General features: G+C 39.0%; 1 protein-coding gene across 12 annotated transcripts in view; it reads left to right on the forward strand.

Annotated features, from left to right (window-relative positions):
* The window catches only part of MARCHF1 (membrane associated ring-CH-type finger 1), an 899266-nt gene that overhangs the window by 821022 nt on the left and 55955 nt on the right, over window positions 1–22289 (forward strand). For all 12 annotated transcript variants that reach the window (XM_058720976.1, XM_058720974.1, XM_058720983.1 and 9 more), the window contains one exon: window positions 19584–19764. In XM_058720976.1, coding sequence (XP_058576959.1) covers window positions 19584–19764 — 181 coding nt within the window. The remainder of the gene's footprint in view (window positions 1–19583; window positions 19765–22289) is intronic.

The raw sequence follows: 22289 nt of genomic DNA on the forward strand, positions 1-22289 counted from the left end.
ATTGTCCCACAGCCCACCCCACCTCCTTTACCCAGATTGGTACCTCCTTTACCAACTTGTACAGTATCTAGTGTTCTCTTTTCCATTCTCACAACTATTACTGTAGCTCTTCTTACTACTATTGATTTTGACTCTTATAATATTCCCTTCTTTTTCTTTCAGATCTCTGAGGTAACACAGATTAAGCTTCCTAATGATACTAGTTTCGTACTCAAAATTTTTAGTATGTTCCCACTCCTACTGAAGACACTTAAGCGTTTTGTGTGTGTGTGTGTGTGTGTGTGTGTGCAGGTGTTGGCAATGGATGAAGGAAATGTATTTGAGGCTCTCCATAATCTTATTTTATTTTTCAGCATGACATCCCACTACAGACTTATCCAACATTTCATGTTGCTGTCAAACTTGTCCACATTTTTTACCTGATTAGCTGGTCAATTCTACTTCAAAACATTCACTGAAAATATCTGCTATATACGGAGTATCCCACCAACTGCCATGTTTATCTGCCAAAATTCCACCCAAGCTCCAATTCCAGTTCATATACTATGTCTTCCATTCGACTTTGACCACTCTCCCCAACACGCAATCTGTACATTGTCTTTCCCTCCTTTGCATACAACAGCACTTGAGATGGCACACATCACATTGTAACTTGGATTCTAGCTAGTTGTGCCATTTCCCAGTGTATAAACTATCAAAGAATAAGGTCCTTGAAGGGCAAAGACTGAGACTTACTCTGTGTGTTTATCACAGTACCTTATATAACCTCACACATAGTGCATATACAACAAACTGTTGAGCTAATGATTAATAAATGAAGGAATTAATGGATAACTGTGAATAAAGACTGATTCATTCATTGCATTCAAAGTAGCTGGACCTGCTATAAAACATCAGTATTTTGCCAAGACGCTTAGTTGCCTGTTTAGAAGACTTCATATGCAGAAGCATATTTCTAATTCATTCGATGCATTCTTGGTTATCTGTAAATAAATTACCTGCTCTGTAAATTATCCATGGCAACTTGAGACTTCCTTTGATGTAATGCTCTACCAGATAAGATTACTGAGTGGACAAAACAATGGAAGGAAGTTATGGTTGAGAATGAGGTTATGAGTATTCAGACACTTAGCAATCACAAAGAAAGTGCTATCACAAAATGAATTTGTTTGGGAGTGTTGTTTGTTTTTTTTTAAATCACTTTGAATTAAGAATCTCTGCCAGATGCAGAAAATAAAAAGACTAAAAAGTTATAATGATAATTTTTCTGGTAGTTCTGTTATTATGCATGTACAAAAGCCCTACTATGTATCTGAGCAAATGTTATTTCTTTGGTTACATCTACACAAAAGGCAAATAAGTATGTGTCCTTTTGTTTTTCCTGTCACATCAATGCATGCAGCTGATAAGTTTAAGAATATCTGCTTAGGAGTATCTCTAGTTTAATTTTATCAGTCTTACAAACAAACCCAAAAAGGATCTCAAAACTGACTTATAAAATGAATGTTTGTGCCATGTGTGAGAATGTAGAGAAAATCAGTATATCAGTATGCTCATTCAACATTTATTACCTATTTACTCATCTGTATGTCACCAAAATTATAAGGTAGGATCTGAAAAGATGCATACTAGTGGGGAAAATCACCTCCTTTACCCAGGAGTAGATTGTACTCAGCTCAACAAGAGAGTAAGGATAGGGCAACAAAGTAATAGTTAACAGAGGAGGGATTATTCCAAAGGGTACTATCCATCCTCAGGTCTCTCCTGACTTGGAGGGTTTGGACAGTTTGAGTTGATCTTAAAACTACTGAGAAACTCTATTCTGTTGTTGGGTACACTAGGGACTCTTGGGACCATACATGCCTGTACATGGCAGAAAAATCTAGTGTGCTCCAAGAACCCATGCAAACTTCCCAGAAAGTCCTCAAAGAAGACCTAGCCCACGATGAGACTAAATCACTAGACTGTACATGATAGAGGAGTCCCTATGAGAATCCTTGAACCCAGTCAAGAGTTTAAACTCAGTATCAACAAGATCAAACTATCACCAGAGGTGATGACAGCTACAGGAAGAGCAATTCGAATAGAATCTTCCCAACCCATTGCAGCTCATACAACCAAAATACCTATAAATTCAAATAAGAACTGGCCTCCTGCTACAATTATTGGCACAGCAAGGTGATCATTATCTTCTCGCTGTTTTCCATCAGTGTGATCGATACCTGGTGAGAAGAAAATGTGGCTGATTAGTTGCAACTTTGTATCAGCTCTGGGATCAAGTTAGGAATCAGGGACATTGCTATGTCACTACTCAGACTACAGCTCTGCGGATGGTCTGAGGTTTTGAACAAGTCAGTGATGACAAATTAGGGCGTGAAATTAAACTCAGGAAGTCATGCTAAGTACCAAGTGTTTCTGAGTTGAAAATATCCCTTTCAGAAAACAAAACACTTGAAAAAAATCATTTTTGTGTGAAGAACTGTCACTTATCTGCAGATTGTCTAATAGATTTAGAATGACCAATCTTATGATTACAAAAATTGTATTAGCTCTCTGTAGAATATTTTTATTCTTCTGTCATAATTATATTTTTAATTCGAGTTTTCAAGATTTTTAAAAAAAATTTTTAATGTTTATTTATTTTTGAGAGAGACAGAATGTGAGCAGGGGAGGGGCAGAAAGAGAGGGAAACACAGAATCTGAAGCAGGCTTCAGGCTCTGAGCTGTCAGCACAGAGCCCTATGCAGGGCTCAAACCCATGAACGGTGAGATCATGACCTGAACCGAGGTCGGATGCTTAACCAACTAAACCACCCAGGCGCCCCAGAGTTATCAAGATTTTTTAATCTCAGGCTGAATGGTAACTTAAAATATTTCATCTCTGTAAAGAAAGTGTTAGAAATCTGATTTATAAGGTTTTTCTTAATTCTAAAAATGTATGCTGATTCCATATCAATAAGAGTTGGTGGAAACAGATGTTAGTAAGAAAAATATTAAATAGTGCCCATCTTCGCTGCTTATTAAGTAAGAGTTACTTCTCCTTTCTACTAAAGATCGGTTTGCTTGACTTCCTCTGATACTCAGATAGGATACAAAATTGGTTCACCTCAGTTTAGTTCCTCAAATGCAAATTAAAGAGTGCATGGTATATGTAAGGATAATACATTTCTCACTTTCATTATAAGTGATTTTCCCAAAACACAAACAAAACACTGGTAGTTGGTAACGAGTTCTGAGAATTGCTAAATCATCTCACTAAGCTATCTCTTTTGGTCTCTGCTCTATGCATGGGTTTTTTTGTTTGTTTGTTTGTTTTCTTTCATTTATTTGTTTTTTTCTGCTCTGTACACGTTTAAATAATCGCTTAAAGTAGAGTGTTCCCAATCCATTTCTGGTCTAGTAATTAACCATTTTTACCCTGACTTTTTAACACTGCCTTCACTTAAATTACTCAGTATTATGCTATTCTTTCTGTACAAAGAAAATCCTACCCCCAAAAATGAATAAACAGGAATTTATGTAGCCCATAATATCAGAACTTGCATAGATGAGATAATTAACAAACACCAAGGATCATATCTGTGTAGTGTGGAATTTAAGGGCAATGAAACCCCAGGAAATGGAAGGAGCATTGTAGGGAAAGAAGATCTAGAGGCTGTTTCATTAAGGGTGTGAGTGTTAGAACAGCTGCAATTTAGATGAGGTATTATCAATAGAGGGAGGGTATCACAGGTATGAGATCATATTTGAGGATTTTTCCAGAGGCAGATATTCCCAGAATGCAATAACCATCTCAGTATTGATTGAAAAAATACTATTTAACCTTTATTTATCCCTGAATTTTATCCTTGTAAACAGTCCTATAAAGTATGGACCCTGCTGTTTTCCTATTTTATGGATTAGGAACTTGAAAATATGAGAAATTAAGTAATATAACAGACATACAGAGGCAGAACCATGATTCTAACGCTGATTGTACTTTTAACAACTACACCAGAGTTTTCCAACATATTTTATATTTTGACACATGTAGAGCATGATAACACTTCTGAAGCAACGAGGGTTAAGGGAGAATACACTCAGTATCCTTTACCTAACCTCCAGGCTGATAGGAATCAAGATCTTGGCACAGTAGGAACTTATTTGTGGCAAAACCCACAGTTTATCAGCTGGTTAATTTGTACCATGCTACCATGCCTGTATATTGGGACTTAGTGGGAAATACAGAAAGATAGGTAAGATAAATATAAATTACAGAAGGTCATATAAAAAGCAGGTGAAGTAATTTGGATTTTATTTGATGATGGTAGAGTTCTTGAAGAGTGACAGTATTTAAAATCGGAATAACTATGTTTTGAGAATGGTTTGAAAAGAGCAAAGACTTAAAGACAGTTCATGTACCTGTTGACAATTCAAAACTACTAGGGAGATAGCAGTAAGGATGAAAAGAAAGAACATATGGAAAACACTGAGGGAGAAAAATATTGGCAAGTTGATGACAATTTGAATATAGAGCCTAAAGTATATGGGAGGTTCCAAGATAAAGGCAAGCTGAGAGCAAGATACTTAAGGAATGGCATCTTTGGGAAGAAAAGCTAGTTTAAGACATGGTGAGATATAGGAAGCATCAAGTGTCTTATTGAGGATACCACATTAATGAAATTAGAGAACTAGCTGAAGTTTCTGGCTATTGGAGAGGCAGAGATTGGATCTATATCCAATAGATGTTTTAAAACCACAAGTCTAGGAGTAATGCTAGAAGATGAAGTACAAAACTCCCAGGACAAACAAAGGAGAAATGCTAACCAAGGAGGGAGGGAGTGGAAATCAGTCTGTGGAAAAGAAAAAATAACATAATTGCAACATTAGAAAAGAAATATGAGTTCATGTTGTTTAATTGCCCTTGCATGAGCTCCTTTGACACAATGCCTGCCATATAAATACCCTGCTTATATTTGAGTATTTTCTTTTTTTTTCTTTTTATTTATTTTTAATTTTTTAATGTTTATTTATTTTTGAGAGAGAGAGAGAGAGAGAGCACGAGCAGGGGAAGCACAGAGAGAGAAGGAGACACAGAATCTGAAGCAGATTCCAGGCTCTGATCTATGAGCACAGAGCCCAACATGGGGCTCGAACCTGCAAACCATGAGATCATGACCTGAGCCAAAGTCGGATGCTTAACTAACTGAGCCACCCAGGCGCCCCGAGTACTTTCTTTTTTTTAATGTTTTTAAATTTATTTTTGATAGAGAGTACGAGCAGGGGAGGGGCGGGGAGGGAGACAGGGAATCCCAAGCAGGCTCCACACCATCAGCACAGAGCCTGATCCAGGGCTGGAACCTACAAACCATGACATCATGACCTGAGCTGAAAGCTGAAATCAAGACTCAAATGCTTAACCAACTGAGCCACCCAGGCACCCCTATATTTACATACTTTCAATGATGGGAAATTTGCATTCTCCTGGGAGGAGTTCATTATGTCTAAGCTCTAGGGTTGTGTGTGTGTGTGTGTGTGTGTATAGTTCATGGAAATTTGTTTCCTTTAACTTCTAATACACTCTTTTTTTATAATTTTTTATAGTTTATTTATTTATTTTGAGAGATAGAGCAGGGAATGGGCAAAGAGAGAATCTGAAGCAGACTCTGCACTGCCTGTGCAGAGCCCAACGTGGGGCTCGAACTCACAAACAATGAAATAATGACCTGAGCTGAAATCGAGAGTCGGACACTTACCTGACTGAGCCACTCAGGTGCCCCTGTTTCCTCTAACTTCTGTTCATTAGCTGCAGTTGTGGGACAAAATAAGACCAGCTGCCATTTCACAAAATATCTTTTCACGTATCTACAGTTGTCAGGTAATTTCCCCTTCTTGCTTTTTTTCCTCCCTCCAAAATGTTAAATATGGGAATGAATAGTTCTCTGTATGTGTCCCAAAACTATCGCACTCATATTTAGCTTGTTTTTATAGTTGACATATAACTACATTAGTTTCAGGCGTAAACAATGATTTGGTATTTGTATATACTGTGAAATTATCACAGTAAGTCTAGCTGACATCTACACTCATACTTTAAAAGGTGCCCCTTCGACTTACAATTTTTTTAATGTTTATTTATTTATTTTCAGAGAGAGAGAAAGAGAACACAAGCAAGGGAGGGTCAGAGAGAGAGGAGAGAGAGAATCCCAAGCAGATTCTGTGCCATTAGTGCAGAGCCTAACACAAGGCTCGATCTCCCAAACCATGATATCATGACCTGAGCCGAAATCAAGAGCAGGATGCTTAAAAGACTGAACCACCCAGATGCACCTGACTACAATTTTGGCTTTGTGGAAAAGACTTAGCCATGAATTTAGATATATTGAATTCTAGATTATTTCCCTGTCATTTCTTACTGTGATATCTCACCTACAAAGTCATATCATGGTATCATCTCACCTATCATTTCTCACCTTCCTAGGCTCCAGAATCCTAACATCTTTGGTCTGTTCCTCATAAGAAATCACTATTTGATCTCTACGGTCATCTTATATGCCCTTCTAATTCCAATTTTCCCAAGTTTAAGGCTAGTAGCCGCAGAAGCCAAAAAGGGGAAAGTTACAAAAAGGAGGGGTTAGCCAACAACAACAAAAAGAAAACCAGGAAAAATAAATAATTAGAAAAGGTTTTCAGACCTGACTGTATGGAGGGTATTGGTAGCTTACCAGAAAACCAATCTCAGTAGTAAGATAGATCTCCCTTTCTTACACTACAGATCTTGAGACGAAGAATGACAGAGTCCTACAAATTGAAATGCAGACATGAAAAATTGAGTTGCTTTTATAAAAACATGCAATCCATTGCATTCATTACCTAGGAGCAATTTTTGTTGATTTTGCTGATCACATATATATTGGCAATAATATCTTACTTGGGGATGGTGTTTACATTTTGTATCATATTCTCATATATCTTATTTGAGCCTTATAATAGCGATGTAGGATTTCAAAGATGAGAACACCAACTGTCTGAAAACTTGTCTGAGACCACCCAATATACAGATCTAAATACACTGCTTTGCCTACCTTTCCTTGACACATGTCTGTGACTTGGCTGATGTAAGGATTCAAATGTGGTAGAAGCTAACTCACCTGTATGGAATCAGAATTCATGAACTTGGTCTTACAAGGATTGACTCTACCCAACTTACCGAACTAGCTGTCAAAAACACATAGCGCCATCAGGGCACCTGGGTGGCTCACCAAGAGCATCCAAGTCTTGGTTTTAGCTCAGGTCATGATCTCACAGTGGGATCGAGCCCCAAATCAGACTCTGTGCAGACAGTGCAGAGCCTGCTTGGGATTCTCTGTCTCCTTCTCTGCCCCTCCCCTGATTTGCAGTTCAGCTCTCGCTCTCTCTCTCTCTCTCTCACAAAGTAAATAAATAAACTTAAAAACAACAATTAGTCCCGGTACAGTGAAAGCAATGATATAGGTAAACAAAATTAGTAGTAGTACCAGTAGGATCCGAATATCCCATGATAAAATTAACAAATACTTGGTTGCCTACAACATGCCAAGTACTGCGCCTTTTTATCTCCTTTAATCCTCAGGACACCTTAAGAGGTATTTTTTGCCTCATTTACACATGAGTAAACTATGTAAACTGAGAACCTCTCCAGTTTACTGGAGCAGAGAGCAAGCAAGTGAATCAGGATTTGGTTTGCTTGTGAATCCCAAACACCAAATAACTTCTTTTTTTTTAATTTTTCTGTGATGGTGGGAATAAAAAGCAGCACAAAAAGGTTATTAGTTCATCCTTGAAGGATATGAATATGCTATATGTAGACAGTCTTTGTCCCATTTCCTCCCACTTTCAACATCAATTCTTCAGTATCATAACTTCCAGTCTCTCAAACCCATCCTTTCCCCATGATACATGAACCACGAGATGTCTTCACTCTCCTCCCAGCTCAGAGTCTAGACCTTATGACCAACTGTTTTCACACTGTGTTCCCTGATGCGTTAGAATACTTCACTCCTTTGTCCTTCCCATTTCTGACTTCCTGATCTCAAGATCATGCGTTAGATTGTGCTACAGTTGCTCTCTGACTGCTGAATGCTGCTGCCTCCAGTCAGTGTTAAGGATGTCCACTGTAAATTTGTGCTGTCTAATCTTACCAGGGACCTCACGGCTGCTCCCCGGTTCTAATAGTCATGCTTGAACAATTTCCCATCACATTCTCCAAGTGGCTTTTTCTAATTACTTACAGCCTCTCTAATACCTTAACCCCATGCCTTCCTGCCTTCTGTTGAACATACGCATTGTCTGCTATGTCAGGAAAGATAAGAAGACCCCTCCCCAGACCCAGCTACTGCAACCCCTCTGCCTCCACCATTTTCACTTAGCATTTTCCCGCTACCTCTTGCTCACAGGGAAAGCGTGTGTTTACCTCCTGTGTATTTTTTCCCCATACTTTGTTGACTTCTCAAGAAATCTTCATTTAACAATGAGTGTTCCCTTGCCTATTTTTTTAAACTTTCACCTATCTATGGCCTTCAGTTCTGCTTATGAACAAGTCCAGGTTTTCCCTGTTAAAAATGAAATGAAATGAAAATTAAAAATTAAATTTTCTCTAGTCTGCTATTCTTTCACTGCTATGCTGTATTTCTCGAAAAGAGAGAGAAATTATATCTGTTCACTTGTTTACTTGAGCACTAACTTCTCATCCACTGCTTAATACATTTCAGTATGACTTCCACCTACATGTATTCTAATCACTTTTAGCTTAGTAGAGTGAATTCTAAGAATGAATGCCAAAGTCTGAAGCATGATAATTAGTTTTGAGTAAAGATTAACATCCAAATCAAGTAATTACAAACATAGCTGTACTTGTAATGACTGTGCTCAAAGATTATTTGGTTGGGGAGGGGTATGGCACGGTGGAGGAGGTGGGGGGCCTTCTGTGCCTGGAGGGATGGTGGGTGCCGGCCGAGCCCCAGGCAGCCCCCTGTCCTTCCCGAGCCAGACCCCCGTTCTGTGACTTCCAGGGTAACCTGAGGCCCGTGCCAGGCAGAACCTCCATTTCCAGGCTGGGTAACGGTCAGGAGTGCTTGAGCCGAACTGAATGTTGACAGTTTTCAGGCATTTCTACCACAATATTGGAATTGAACACACTGGCCAAATAAAATTGAAATTTTACAAAAAAAAAAAAAAATGTAGGCAGGGAAGTGAGGAGGTAGATCAGAAAGATTTGCCAAAAGAAAAGGGGGGTGGGGAATAGCATGGAATATGGGAAGAGAAGGTTAAGAGGCTGTCTCAAAATAATAGGGATGATTGCCTTTAGGAGTTACATATTGTAAATGGTCTCTGTTACCACAGCCGGCATAGAATGCAAGTAAGGCCCCCTGCATCTCTACACATTCTGCAGACTGAGGGGCTCCAGTTTCTTCCCCAGAGTCACAACATTGTTTCAGATTCTTTTTTTTTAACGTTTATTTATTTTTGAGACAGAGAGAGACAGAGCATGAACGGGGGAAGGTCAGAGAGAGAGGGAGACACAAATCTGAAACAGGCTCCAGACTCTGAGCGCTCAGCACAGAACCCGACACGGGGCTCGAACTCACAGACCGCGAGATCATGACCTAAGCCGAAGTCGGACGCTTAACCGACTGAGCCACCCAGGCACCCATTTCAGATTCTTAATACCTAGGTGATCGTAATAGTTGCTCAAATGGGTACCTGCCTCCAGGTTCTTTTCTCTCCTTGGTAATTCACCCCACATGCTGATGCTATTGTCTGATTTTCTTTGCGTATAGCAAGAACTAAAGAAAATGTGAATGAATGAATGAATGAATGAATGAATGAAAAAAATCCCCAAATTACATGATCAATATGATCTTCATGAAGATTTTTTTCAGTGATAAATTATTTTTAAAAAAAAAAGAACTTATGTAGAAAAAAATACTATTCTACCAGAGCCAAGAAGCCTTGGCAAGAGAGGGGGTTGGGAGCAGTGGAGGTCATTTTAAGATACGTGAAACCAAACCAAAACAAAACAAAACAAAAACCTGCTTTTCTTAAAACTTAAACATTAAGGAAAGGACTAAGCATGCGCGCACACACACACACACACACACACACACACACAATTTCCAGAATTTAATTTGCTAAATACTATTTGGTGGTCTGCTTTTCACAGAAAGCTAGAAGTTATATGGAAGTAGAAGTTTATTCAAGTCATAAATGGTAAAAATCTCAACGTATACCGATTAGACTGTAAGCAGCCAGTTAAAAAAGTACAGTGCAAATAAAATTTGTGAATTCAGCTTATTCTTGTCACTAGGTGACAGACACCTATGTCAATCACCAATAATTTTATAGAATCACTCAGTTCCCAAGCTTTTATTTCCCATAAGATAAAAATGCATTGAAATTATGAATATTTTACAATGCAATTTTATTATTAAAATCGTTTTCTCTGCACAATTATTCTGTTGGAAAAATCATGTCTATGTTTTATTACCATGCTTTCATTTATAATTTAGCAGTTGTGGTTAGTGTAAAATATGTCAGTTTAAGATTTAATTCTTTTCATAATGGCATAATATTATTTTTTATTTCTAGTAGATATTTGAAGTTGGTATTTAGTTCTTAAGTTCGTTTTCAACAATCTGTCTCAACATGATTTAAAAAAGGGTCTTGGGGTTCAACTTGGGTTGGGATAATTTAGCAAAGGTGCAAAACGCTAAAATCATGTAAAAATAAGTCTCGTGAAATACTAATGAAAACGAAATAAGCTTTTGATTTTCCCTGTGAGAGATAACCTTAATCTTATGAAGAAATGAAATTACTGGTGATGCTTCAGGTAACAGTTTCTGCAAAAGATTTTAGAAAGGAATATGTAAGACATAGGAAGTTGAACTACAATCAGTGAACTGTTCAGGTCAGGTTGAACTGAGTAATCAACAAGGTCTTTGTTTAAATCTTCTTATGAATAAATTACTTTTTTCACATCAGTAAAAAAAAAAAATCAGACCTCAGAATCATCCTGGCAGCTGTGCAGCAGTTGACGTGGTCTTTTTTTAGTAAAGAATTATCAGATGGCATTAATTGCAAATTTTTCTTTTTCAAATGAGAGATTTTGCCGCTCTCCCTGCAGACTGTTCATGGATCAGCAGGCTTCAATGCCAGGCCAGGAGAGACTTTTGTCTTTATTGTCTGCTTCTCTATGTAACCTTTACTTCAACTTTTGTTACTTGCAGTTGTTGGCGTAATATATTTTGTAAACTTCGTTTTATTATTGTTGGTAATATTCAGGCATTGTCTTTAACTCAGAATCACCATATTTAAGGCAAGGGTAAGCAAATGTTTCCTGTAAAAAGGCAAGTAGTAAATATGTTAGTCTTTGTGGCCATATGGTCATTGCAGCAACTCCGAATTCTATAGTTATAGTACAAACACAGCTCTAAACAGTACATAAACAAATGTTTGTGGGTGTGTTTCAGTAAAACTTTATTTACAAAAACATGTGGCAGTAAGAATTGGGCCATAGTTTGCTGACCCGTAACCTAAAGGAGTATCTTTGTGTGGATGCAGAGAGATGAGAGGTTCAAGGACATAAGAAATATCAACCTCTCATGCTATATAATTCATTAGGTTTCAGTGGCTCCAAAAATAAATATTGCAAGCAAATGAAGTGCTATCGAAATCCAGATTTGCTTTCACTGTTTGCTCTTATAAGTTATAGTTTGTTAATGAAATAATCTTACTCAACAAACATCTACTGAGCACCTATCATGAGATTAATACTCTATTGACAAGTGTGATACAAAGTATACACTTTTATATTAAAGAATAGACTCTCAGTAATTTTTAATTTTTCCCCAGCACATCAGCCTCTTATATATGCTGCTACTTCCAACACTACTACTTTCTACCTCAGTTCAGGAGAACGAGGACTCTGACTTTGAACTTCCCTAGGCTCTCATCTCATCACTCCCACCCTAAGGACTTCAGAAGTCAGTGTTCCTTTTTTATTATATTATTTTTACTTAAGAAAAAGAGATTCAAGGAGTTCCTGGATGGCTCAGTTGGTTAAGCACCCAACTCTTGATCTCAGCTCAGGTCTTGATCTCAGGGTTGTGAGTTCAAACTCCACACTGGGCATGAAGCCTACTTAAAAAAAGAAAAAAAAAAGAAAAGAAGAGAAAAAGAGATTCAAAACTCTACTGTACTGTGTCATACTTCTTTATTTTGAGCTTAGGGAAGGGCTTGGTTTCAATTCCTGTATCTTACTGCAGTAACAATTAGAGCAACCATTTCATTTCCCCTGGGAGACAGCTGAGATTGATAAATACGTTTTAAAAATCCATTCTTTAAAACTTATGCTTCTGGAGAATAGGGCATATAGATCTAAAAGGAAAGAGCAGAAATTCAAACATTCTTCAAGCCTGCCGCTGTGACTCAGCTCAAAAAAGTAATTCTACAGATTTTTTTTTGGAAATGCGCCATTCATATTTTTTAAAGATTTCAAAAAATACTTCTAATCAAATTTATTAACAACTTCTAAATCACAAGCATTAGTGAAGTACTGAGATTTGAATTACAATCTTGAGGTATGAAAAGCTTATCCCATCTAATGTGGAAATAAACTTTTTTTAATTTGTAGATGAACATAATGAAGATTTCATAGACTGTGAGTCTATGACATTCAAGTTCATAAGAATTCAGTAAACCAGTTGAATTCTGAATTCCTTGGAAGATGTAGTAATTAACATTTTAAAGCAATAGAATTCACTGTTTTTGAACTTTATGCGACCAGCAATCTTTGTGACTGTTAAACAATGGTGATTATTGACAGTTTAGGTCATTAATTGGGACCAAATATATGTGCATCTTCCTGGGAAAATCTTTGTAATATTTCCAATCTGAACTTTCAATACTCACTTTATTCTTTGGTAACATGTTAAAATTTTTCAGAATTCTTCCACATAGATACTAAATTATATATCATGCTTCTATAAAGCTGTCACCAAAATAAAACAGCAAAATTATCAGGTTAAAACATTCCTGTGGCAGAGGTTCCGGAAGATGGCGGCGTAGGAGGACGCTGGGCTCACCGCGCGTCCTGCTGATCACTTAGATTCCACCTACACCTGCCTAAAGAACCCAGAAAACCGCCAGAGGATTAGCAGAACGGAGTCTCCGGAGCCAAGCGCAGACGAGAGGCCCACGGAAGAGGGTAGGAAGGGCGGCGAGGCGGTGCGCGCTCCACGGACTGGCGGGAGGGAGCCGGGGCGGAGGGGCGGCTCGCCGGCCAAGCAGAGCCCCCGAGTCGGGCTGGCAAAAGCGGAGGGGCCGGACGGACTGTGTTCCGACAGCAAGCGCGACTTAGCGTCTGGGAGGTCAGAAGTTAACAGCTCTGCTCAGAAAGCGGGAAGGCTGGAGGACAAAGGGAGGGAGAGCTGCTGAGCCCCCGGACGGCAGAGCTCAGCTTGGCGGGGAACAAAGGCGCTCGCCAGCGCCATCTCCCCCGCCCATCCCCCAGCCAAAATCCCAAAGAGAACCGGTTCCTGCCAGGGAACTTGCTCGCTCCGCGCAAACACCCAACTCTGTGCTTCTGCGGAGCCAAACCTCCGGCAGCGGATCTGACTCCCTCCCGCTGCCACAGGGCCCCTCCTGAAGTGGATCACCTAAGGAGAAGCGAGCTAAGCCTGCCCCTCCCGCCCCCGTGCACCTTGCCTACCCACCCCAGCTAATACGCCAGCTCCCCAGCACCACAAGCCTGGCAGTGTGCAAGTAGACCAGACGGGCCACACCACCCCACAGTGAATCCCGCCCCTAGGAGAGGGGAAGAGAAGGCACACACCAGTCTGACTGTGGCCCCAGCGGTGGGCTGGGGGCAGACATCAGGTCGGACTGCGGCCCCGCCCACCAACTCCAGTTATACACCACAGCACGGCGGAAGTGCCCTGCGGGTCCTCACCACTCCAGGGACTGTCCAAAATGACCAAACGGAAGAATTCCCCTCAGAAGAATCTCCAGGAAATAACAACAGCTAATGAACTGATCAAAAAGGATTTAAATAATATAACAGAAAGTGAATTTAGAATAATAGTCATAAAATTAATCGCTGGGCTTGAAAACAGTATACAGGACAGCAGAGAATCTCTTGCCACAGAGATCAAGGGACTAAGGAACAGTCACGAGGAGCTGAAAAACGCTTTAAATGAAATGCAAAACAAAATGGAAACCACCACGGCTCGGATTGAAGAGGCAGAGGAGAGAATAGGTGAACTAGAAGATAAAGTTATGGAGAAAGAGGAAGCTGAAAGAAAGAGAGATAAAAAAATCCAGGAGTATGAGGGGAAAATTAGAGAACTAAGTGATACACTAAAAAGAAATAATATACGCATAATTGGTATTCCAGAGGAGGAAGAGAGAGGGAAAGGTGCTGAAGGGGTACTTGAAGAAATTATAGCTGAGAACTTCCCTGAACTGGGGAAGGAAAAAGGCATTGAAATCCAAGAGGCACAGAGAACTCCCTTCAGACGTAACTTGAATCGATCTTCTGCACGACATATCATAGTGAAACTGGCAAAATACAAGGATAAAGAGAAAATTCTGAAAGCAGCAAGGGATAAACATGCCCTCACATATAAAGGGAGACCTATAAGACTCGTGACTGATCTCTCCTTTGAAACTTGGCAGGCCAGAAAGGCTTGGCACGATATCTTCAGTGTGCTAAACAGAAAAAATATGCAGCCGAGAATCCTTTATCCAGCAAGTCTGTCATTTAGAATAGAAGGAGAGATAAAGGTCTTCCCAAACAAACAAAAACTGAAGGAATTTGTCACCACGAAACCAGCCCTACAAGAGATCCTAAGGGGGATCCTGTGAGACAAAGTACCAGAGACATCACTACAAGCATAAAACATACAGACATCACAATGACTCTAAACCCGTATCTTTCTATAATAACACTGAATGTAAATGGATTAAATGCGCCAACCAAAAGACATAGGGTATCAGAATGGATAAAAAAACAAGACCCATCTATTTGCTGTCTACAAGAGACTCATTTTAGGTCTGAGGACACCTTTAGATTGAGAGTGAGGGGATGGAGAACTATTTATCATGCTACTGGAAGCCAAAAGAAAGCTGGAGTAGCCATACTTATATCAGACAAACTAGACTTTAAATTAAAGGCTGTAACAAGAGATGAAGAAGGACATTATATAATAATTACAGGGTCTATCCATCAGGAAGAGCTAACAATTATAAATGTCTATGCGCCAAATACCGGAGCCCCCAGATATATAAAACAGTTACTCATAAACATAAGCAACCTTATTGATAAGAATGTGATCATTGCAGGGGACTTTAACACCCCACTTACAGAAATGGATAGATCATCTAGACACACAGTCAATAAAGAAACAAGGGCCCTGAATGATACATTGGATCAGATGGACTTGACAGATATATTTAGAACTCTGCATCCCAAAGCAACAGAATATACTTTCTTCTCGAGTGCACATGGAACATTCTCCAAGATAGATCATATACTGGGTCACAAAACAGCCCTTCATAAGTTTACAAGAATTGAAATTATACCATGCATACTTTCAGACCACAATGCTATGAAGCTTGAAATCAACCACAGGAAAAAGTCTGGAAAACCTCCAAAAGCGTGGAGGTTAAAGAACACCCTACTAACGAATGAGTGGGTCAACCAGGCAATTAGAGAAGAAATTAAAAAATATATGGAAACAAACGAAAATGAAAATACAACAATCCAAACGCTTTGGGATGCAGCGAAGGCAGTCCTGAGAGGAAAATACATTGCAATCCAGGCCTATCTCAAGAAACAAGAAAAATCCCAAATACAAAATCTAACAGCACACCTAAAGGAAATAGAGGCAGAACAGCAAAGGCAGCCTAAACCCAGCAGAAGAAGAGAAATCATAAAGATCAGAGCAGAAATAAACAATATAGAATCTAAAAAAACTGTAGAGCAGATCAACGAAACCAAGAGTTGGTTTTTTGAAAAAATAAACAAAATTGACAAACCTCTAGCCAGGCTGCTCAAAAAGAAAAGGGAGATGACCCAAATAGATAAAATCATGAATGAAAATGGAATTATTACAACCAATCCCTCAGAGATACAAACAATTATCAGGGAATACTATGAAAAATTATATGCCAACAAATTGGACAACCTGGAAGAAATGGACAAATTCCTAAACACCCACACTCTTCCAAAACTCAATCAGGAGGAAATAGAAAGCTTGAACAGACCCATAACCAGCGAAGAAATTGAATCGGTTATCAAAAATCTCCCAACAAATAAGAGTCCAGGACCAGATGGCTTCCCAGGGGAGTTCTACCAGACGTTTAAAGCAGAGATAATACCTATCCTTCTCAAGCTATTCCAAGAAATAGAGAGGGAAGGAAAACTTCCAGACTCATTCTATGAAGCCAGTATTACTTTGATTCCTAAACCAGACAGAGACCCAGTAAAAAAAGAGAACTACAGGCCAATATCCCTGATGAATATGGATGCAAAAATTCTCAATAAGATACTAGCAAATCGAATTCAACAGCATATAAAAAGAATTATTCACCATGATCAAGTGGGATTCATTCCTGGGATGCAGGGCTGGTTCAACATTCGCAAATCGATCAACGTGATACATCACATTAACAAAAAAAAAGAAAAGAACCATATGATCCTGTCAATCGATGCAGAAAAGGCCTTTGACAAAATCCAGCACCCTTTCTTAATAAAAACCCTTGAGAAAGTCGGGATAGAAGGAACATACTTAAAGATCATAAAAGCCATTTATGAAAAGCCCACAGCTAACATCATCCTCAATGGGGAAAAACTGAGAGCTTTTTCCCTGAGATCAGGAACACGACAGGGATGCCCACTCTCACCGCTGCTGTTTAATATAGTGCTGGAAGTTCTAGCATCAGCAATCAGACAACAAAAGGAAATCAAAGGCATCCAAATTGGCAAAGATGAAGTCAAGCTTTCGCTTTTTGCAGATGACATGATATTATACATGGAAAATCCGATAGACTCCACCAAAAGTCTGCTAGAACTGATACATGAATTCAGCAAAGTTGCCGGATACAAAATCAATGTACAGAAATCAGTTGCATTCTTATACACTAACAATGAAGCAACAGAAAGACAAATAAAGAAACTGATCCCATTCACAATTGCACCAAGAAGCATAAAATACCTAGGAATAAATCTAACCAAAGATGTAAAAGATCTGTATGCTGAAAACTATAGAAAGCTTATGCAGGTAATTGAAGAAGATATAAAGAAATGGAAAGACATTCCCTGCTCATGGATTGGAAGAATAAATATTGTCAAAATGTCAATACTACCCAAAGCTATCTACACATTCAATGCAATCCCAATCAAAATTGCACCAGCATTCTTCTTGAAACTAGAACAAGCAATCCTAAAATTCATATGGAACCACAAAAGGCCCCGAATAGCCAAAGTAATTTTGAAGAAGAAGACCAAAGCAGGAGGCATCACAATCCCAGACTTTAGCCTCTACTACAAAGCTGTCATCATCAAGACAGCATGGTATTGGCATAAAAACAGACACATAGACCAATGGAATCGAATAGAAACCCCAGAACTAGACCCACAAACGTATGGCCAACTCATTTTTGACAAAGCAGGAAAGAACATCCAATGGAAAAAAGACAGTCTCTTTAACAAATGGTGCTGGGAGAACTGGACAGCAACATGCAGAAGGTTGAAACTATACCACTTTCTCACACCATTCACAAAAATAAACTCAAAATGGATAAAGGACCTGAATGTGAGACAGGAAACCATCAAAACCTTAGAGGAGAAAGCAGGAAAAGACCTCTCTGACCTCAGCCGTAGCAATCTCTTACTCGGCACATCCCCAAAGGCAAGGGAATTAAAAGCAAAAGTGAATTACTGGGACCTTATGAAGATAAAAAGCTTCTGCACAGCAAAGGAAACAACCAACAAAACTAAAAGGCAACCAACGGAATGGGAAAAGATATTTGCAAATGACACATCGGACAAAGGGCTAGTATCCAAAATCTATAAAGAGCTCATCAAACTCCACACCCGAAAAACAAATAACCCAGTGAAGAAATGGGCAGAAAACATGAATAGACACTTCTCTAAAGAAGACATCCGGATGGCCAACAGGCACATGAAAAGATGTTCAACGTCGCTCCTCATCAGGGAAATACAAATCAAAACCACACTCAGATACCACCTCACGCCAGTCAGAGTGGCCAAAATGAAGAAATCAGGAGACTATAGATGCTGGAGAGGATGTGGAGAGACGGGAACCCTCTTGCACTGTTGGTGGGAATGCAAATTGGTGCAGCCGCTCTGGAAAGCAGTGTGGAGGTTCCTCAAAAAATTAAAAATAGACCTACCCTATGACCCAGCAATAGCACTGCTAGGAATTTATCCAAGGGATACAGGAGTACTGATGCATAGGGGCACTTGTACCCCAATGTTTATAGCAGCACTCTCAACAATAGCCAAATTATGGAAAGAGCCTAAATGTCCATCAACTGATGAATGGATAAAGAAATTGTGGTTTATATACACAATGGAATACTACGTGGCAATGAGAAAGAATGAAATATGGCCTTTTGTAGCAACGTGGATGGAACTGGAGAGTGTGATGCTAAGTGAAATAAGCCATACAGAGAAAGACAGATACCATATGGTTTCACTCTTATGTGGATCCTGAGAAACGTAACAGAAACCCATGGGGGAGGGGAAGGGAAAAAAAAAAAAAAAAGAGGTTAGAGTGGGAGAGAGCCAAAGCATAAGAGACTGTTAAAAACTGAGAACAAACTGAGGGCTGATGGGGGGTGGGAGGGAGGGCAGGGTGGGTGATGGGTATTGAGGAGGGCACCTTTTGGGATGAGCACTGGGTGTTGTATGGAAACCAATTTGACAGTAAATTTCATATATTAAAAAAAAAAAAAAAAAAAAAAAAAAAAAAAATGCAGTTGTGGCAAATGATACCGCCTGGCAGCTGTGAGACAATTACAGACAAGAATAGAACGTGCCTATCACAGCTCTAAGCAAATAACAGGATGTCTGTGTACTAATTTTCAATGTTAGTGTCCTTTAATAAAATTCATTTTTAAAAAAAAAAAAAAAAAAAAAAAAAAAAAAAAAAAAAAAAAAAAAAAAAAAAAACATTCCTTACAATGCTTGTATATATGAAATCAAGCTGATGCTCACAGACACTGACGTATTAAATAGATTAAGCTGAGGATATGCCTCAATAGTTGTGCCGTTAAAACTGGCATTAGTATCGGAATGATATGATAGTGCATTTTTGAGTTACTAGTATCTAATGCTTAACAATATGAGCATGAGTAGCAAGTGAAAGGAAATTAATATTGGGCATAGATTCCATTCTAGCATCAAGTTGGAGTCAAATGTCCATGCTTTCTAATTCTTAGGTTGCAGTTTCTAATACAGTCTCGTATGAGTGAGGGAAGTAATCCACTGGGGAGCAATGTCCTCTGGGAGAGCTCATCCTGACTGCCTTGTCCTTCCCCAGGATCTGTCACTGTGAAGGGGATGAAGAGAGCCCCCTCATCACACCCTGTCGTTGCACCGGCACCCTGCGCTTTGTCCACCAGTCCTGCCTCCACCAGTGGATCAAGAGCTCAGACACGCGCTGCTGTGAGCTCTGCAAGTATGATTTCATCATGGAGACTAAGCTCAAACCCCTCCGGAAGGTATGGTATTGGCAGGAGTTGGTTTGAAAGAGAGCACTTGCAAGCAGGCATGTTTTAAGAATCCATTTCTTTCCCCAATAGAATTTGGTAATATGCTAATAACCACGTAGATACATGTCTTGTGTTGGGCTCAGTATGTAAAACATCCAAGTGTTTGCAAATAATCCTTTATCTCCGTTTTATGTACTGGGCCTCTGATTTTATGTCAATTCCTCCAAATTAAAAAAAAAAAAAAAGCATGTGTGTGTGTACGATGTATGTGTTTGTGTGTGTATATACATATATACACACACTTACACAACAAATATACTAGTAATTCGGAGAATTGAACGGATGGAAACTGTGAGCACATGGTACTTACTAAGGTCAATTCTCTGGAAGGTTAGGATAATAGCTTACATTAAATAATACGAACTTATCTAATTTCTTGATAATCAGGCATTAGGTAATAGAAGAGAATGTTTTCTTCCATAAGATGTGAACTCTTTCTTTGGCCTTTATTTGGGGATTTTATTTAGTTCATGTATAATTACAGTAGATAGAAAAAGTATTCTTTTCTATATTGTGCATCAAGCTGTAAGGGAGATGTAAGTATATTTTTATCTATAAAATGTAGATAATCTTAAATACAATCTATAAAATAGATAATCTATAAAATAGATTATCTATAAAATATAGATAATAACTTAATCTTCAAATTCCTCATTTACACTTCTCTAAAGAAGGAAGGTAAGAATACAAGTCAAATATAATTAGCATCTCATTCAAAGCTAGCAAAGGACAACTTGGGAAGGACACAAATGAAGACCATGAACTTTATGTAATTCATGCCTTATAGTTGTGGCCCTGGATTTTAGCATGTAACTTCTCTTTTTACCTAACTTCAGCCTTACATATATGGATGTCTCAATTTCCAAAGGAGATTCTAGAGACTGCAATTTAAATAATGAATGTGCCTAGAGCTGCTTTTTCATTTAAATTAAATGCAAAACAAAAGTGGATGAAAAGAACATTGCTTAGAAGTAAACATGAAGGGGGCGCCTGGGTGGCACAGTCGGTTAAGCATCCGACTTCAGCCAGGTCACGATCTCGCGGTCTGTGAGTTCGAGCCCCGCGTCAGGCTCTGGGCTGATGGCTCAGAGCCTGGAGCCTGTTTCCGATTCTGTGTCTCCGTCTCTCTCTCTGCCCCTCCCCCGTTCATGCTCTGTCTCTCTCTGTCCCAAAAATAAATAAAAAACATTGAAAAAAAAAAAAAAAAGTAAACATGAGGAGGGGCACCTGGATGGCTCAGTTGGTTGAGCCTCCGACTTCACCTCAGGTCATGATCTTACGGTTCATGAGTTCAAGCCCCACGTTGGGCTCTGTGCTGACAGCTTAGAGCCTGGAGCCTGTTTCAGATTCTGTGTCTCCCTCTCTCTCTGCTTCACCCCTGCTCATGTTCTGTCTCTCTGAAAAATAAACATTTAAAAAAAGAAAGAAAGAAACATGAGGAGGTCCAGGATGAGGAGGGATGTAAAGCAAAAAAAGAGTATTCCAATAGGAATCTGATTGGTTCCTGCCCATTGCAATTCTTCATTAATTCTGTAAATCCTGGAAAGGGAAAATAGCATTTCTTGCCTTTGCACAATTTTGATTTTTAAAGTCTCCAAATGGTTTATAGATGTCAAAACTGATGTTCAAAATGCCTTTGGGCTATGCAGTGTCTTTTTTTTAATGTATGGGGTAACTTGGGTGACAAAAGGTGGCACTCTGTTCCTCCAGGTCCCAGAGCAATCAAGGCCAGAAATAGAAATAGACCCTTACTCTTTGTCCTTTGCCTCATCCATTGAACAGATGCTGTGTGATGTCTGGAGTAGCTAAATAACACATTGTGCTCTGTGATTCTGTAAATTTCTCTTCATACCCCTCAGGGAACTACAAATTGTTTCATAGCATCTGTAGATTTCTCCATGGGTTTCTTTTTTCAACTTGCATCCATATAAAATTTTCATTTCAACTTTGTCAAGTGTAATATTTCATTTCAAGAGCAACAATCTAGGATAAAAAAAATTCAGATTTTCCCTTCTCCATACTATCTATCCCTCCCCTATTTTTGTGTAATAAACATTACACGATGCTGTATGGAACTTGAAAAGTCTTCTTCTGCCTTCAGATTTTGTGGAATCATCCCTTATATACAACTTTGATCCTTTCTTAGTATACCATTCCCAATAATTTACAACCTTATCACAAAATCCCTTTCTTCTCAACTAAACTATTTATAAACCAGAGAATGGCAGTGAATACATCTGTCTTTTTTAATCTTCTTAATAATGAATATGTTGTAGCAACCTAGTGGGCACCTACTAGCTGTCAATTCATGAAATACCCTACTTTCTTTTTAAAAACATTTCCTTTGTCATAAATATTAATGAAGGACAGCATCTCAACATCCGCCAGTTTTAATAGCATGTGTATATGTATAGAGGATGTTAGAATCTAATCCAGAAGTTGCTTCCTGACAGCCCACAGATGTGTTTTATTTG

This window comes from Neofelis nebulosa, chromosome 3, assembly GCF_028018385.1.
Source record: "Neofelis nebulosa isolate mNeoNeb1 chromosome 3, mNeoNeb1.pri, whole genome shotgun sequence".
NCBI lineage: Eukaryota > Metazoa > Chordata > Mammalia > Carnivora > Felidae > Neofelis > Neofelis nebulosa.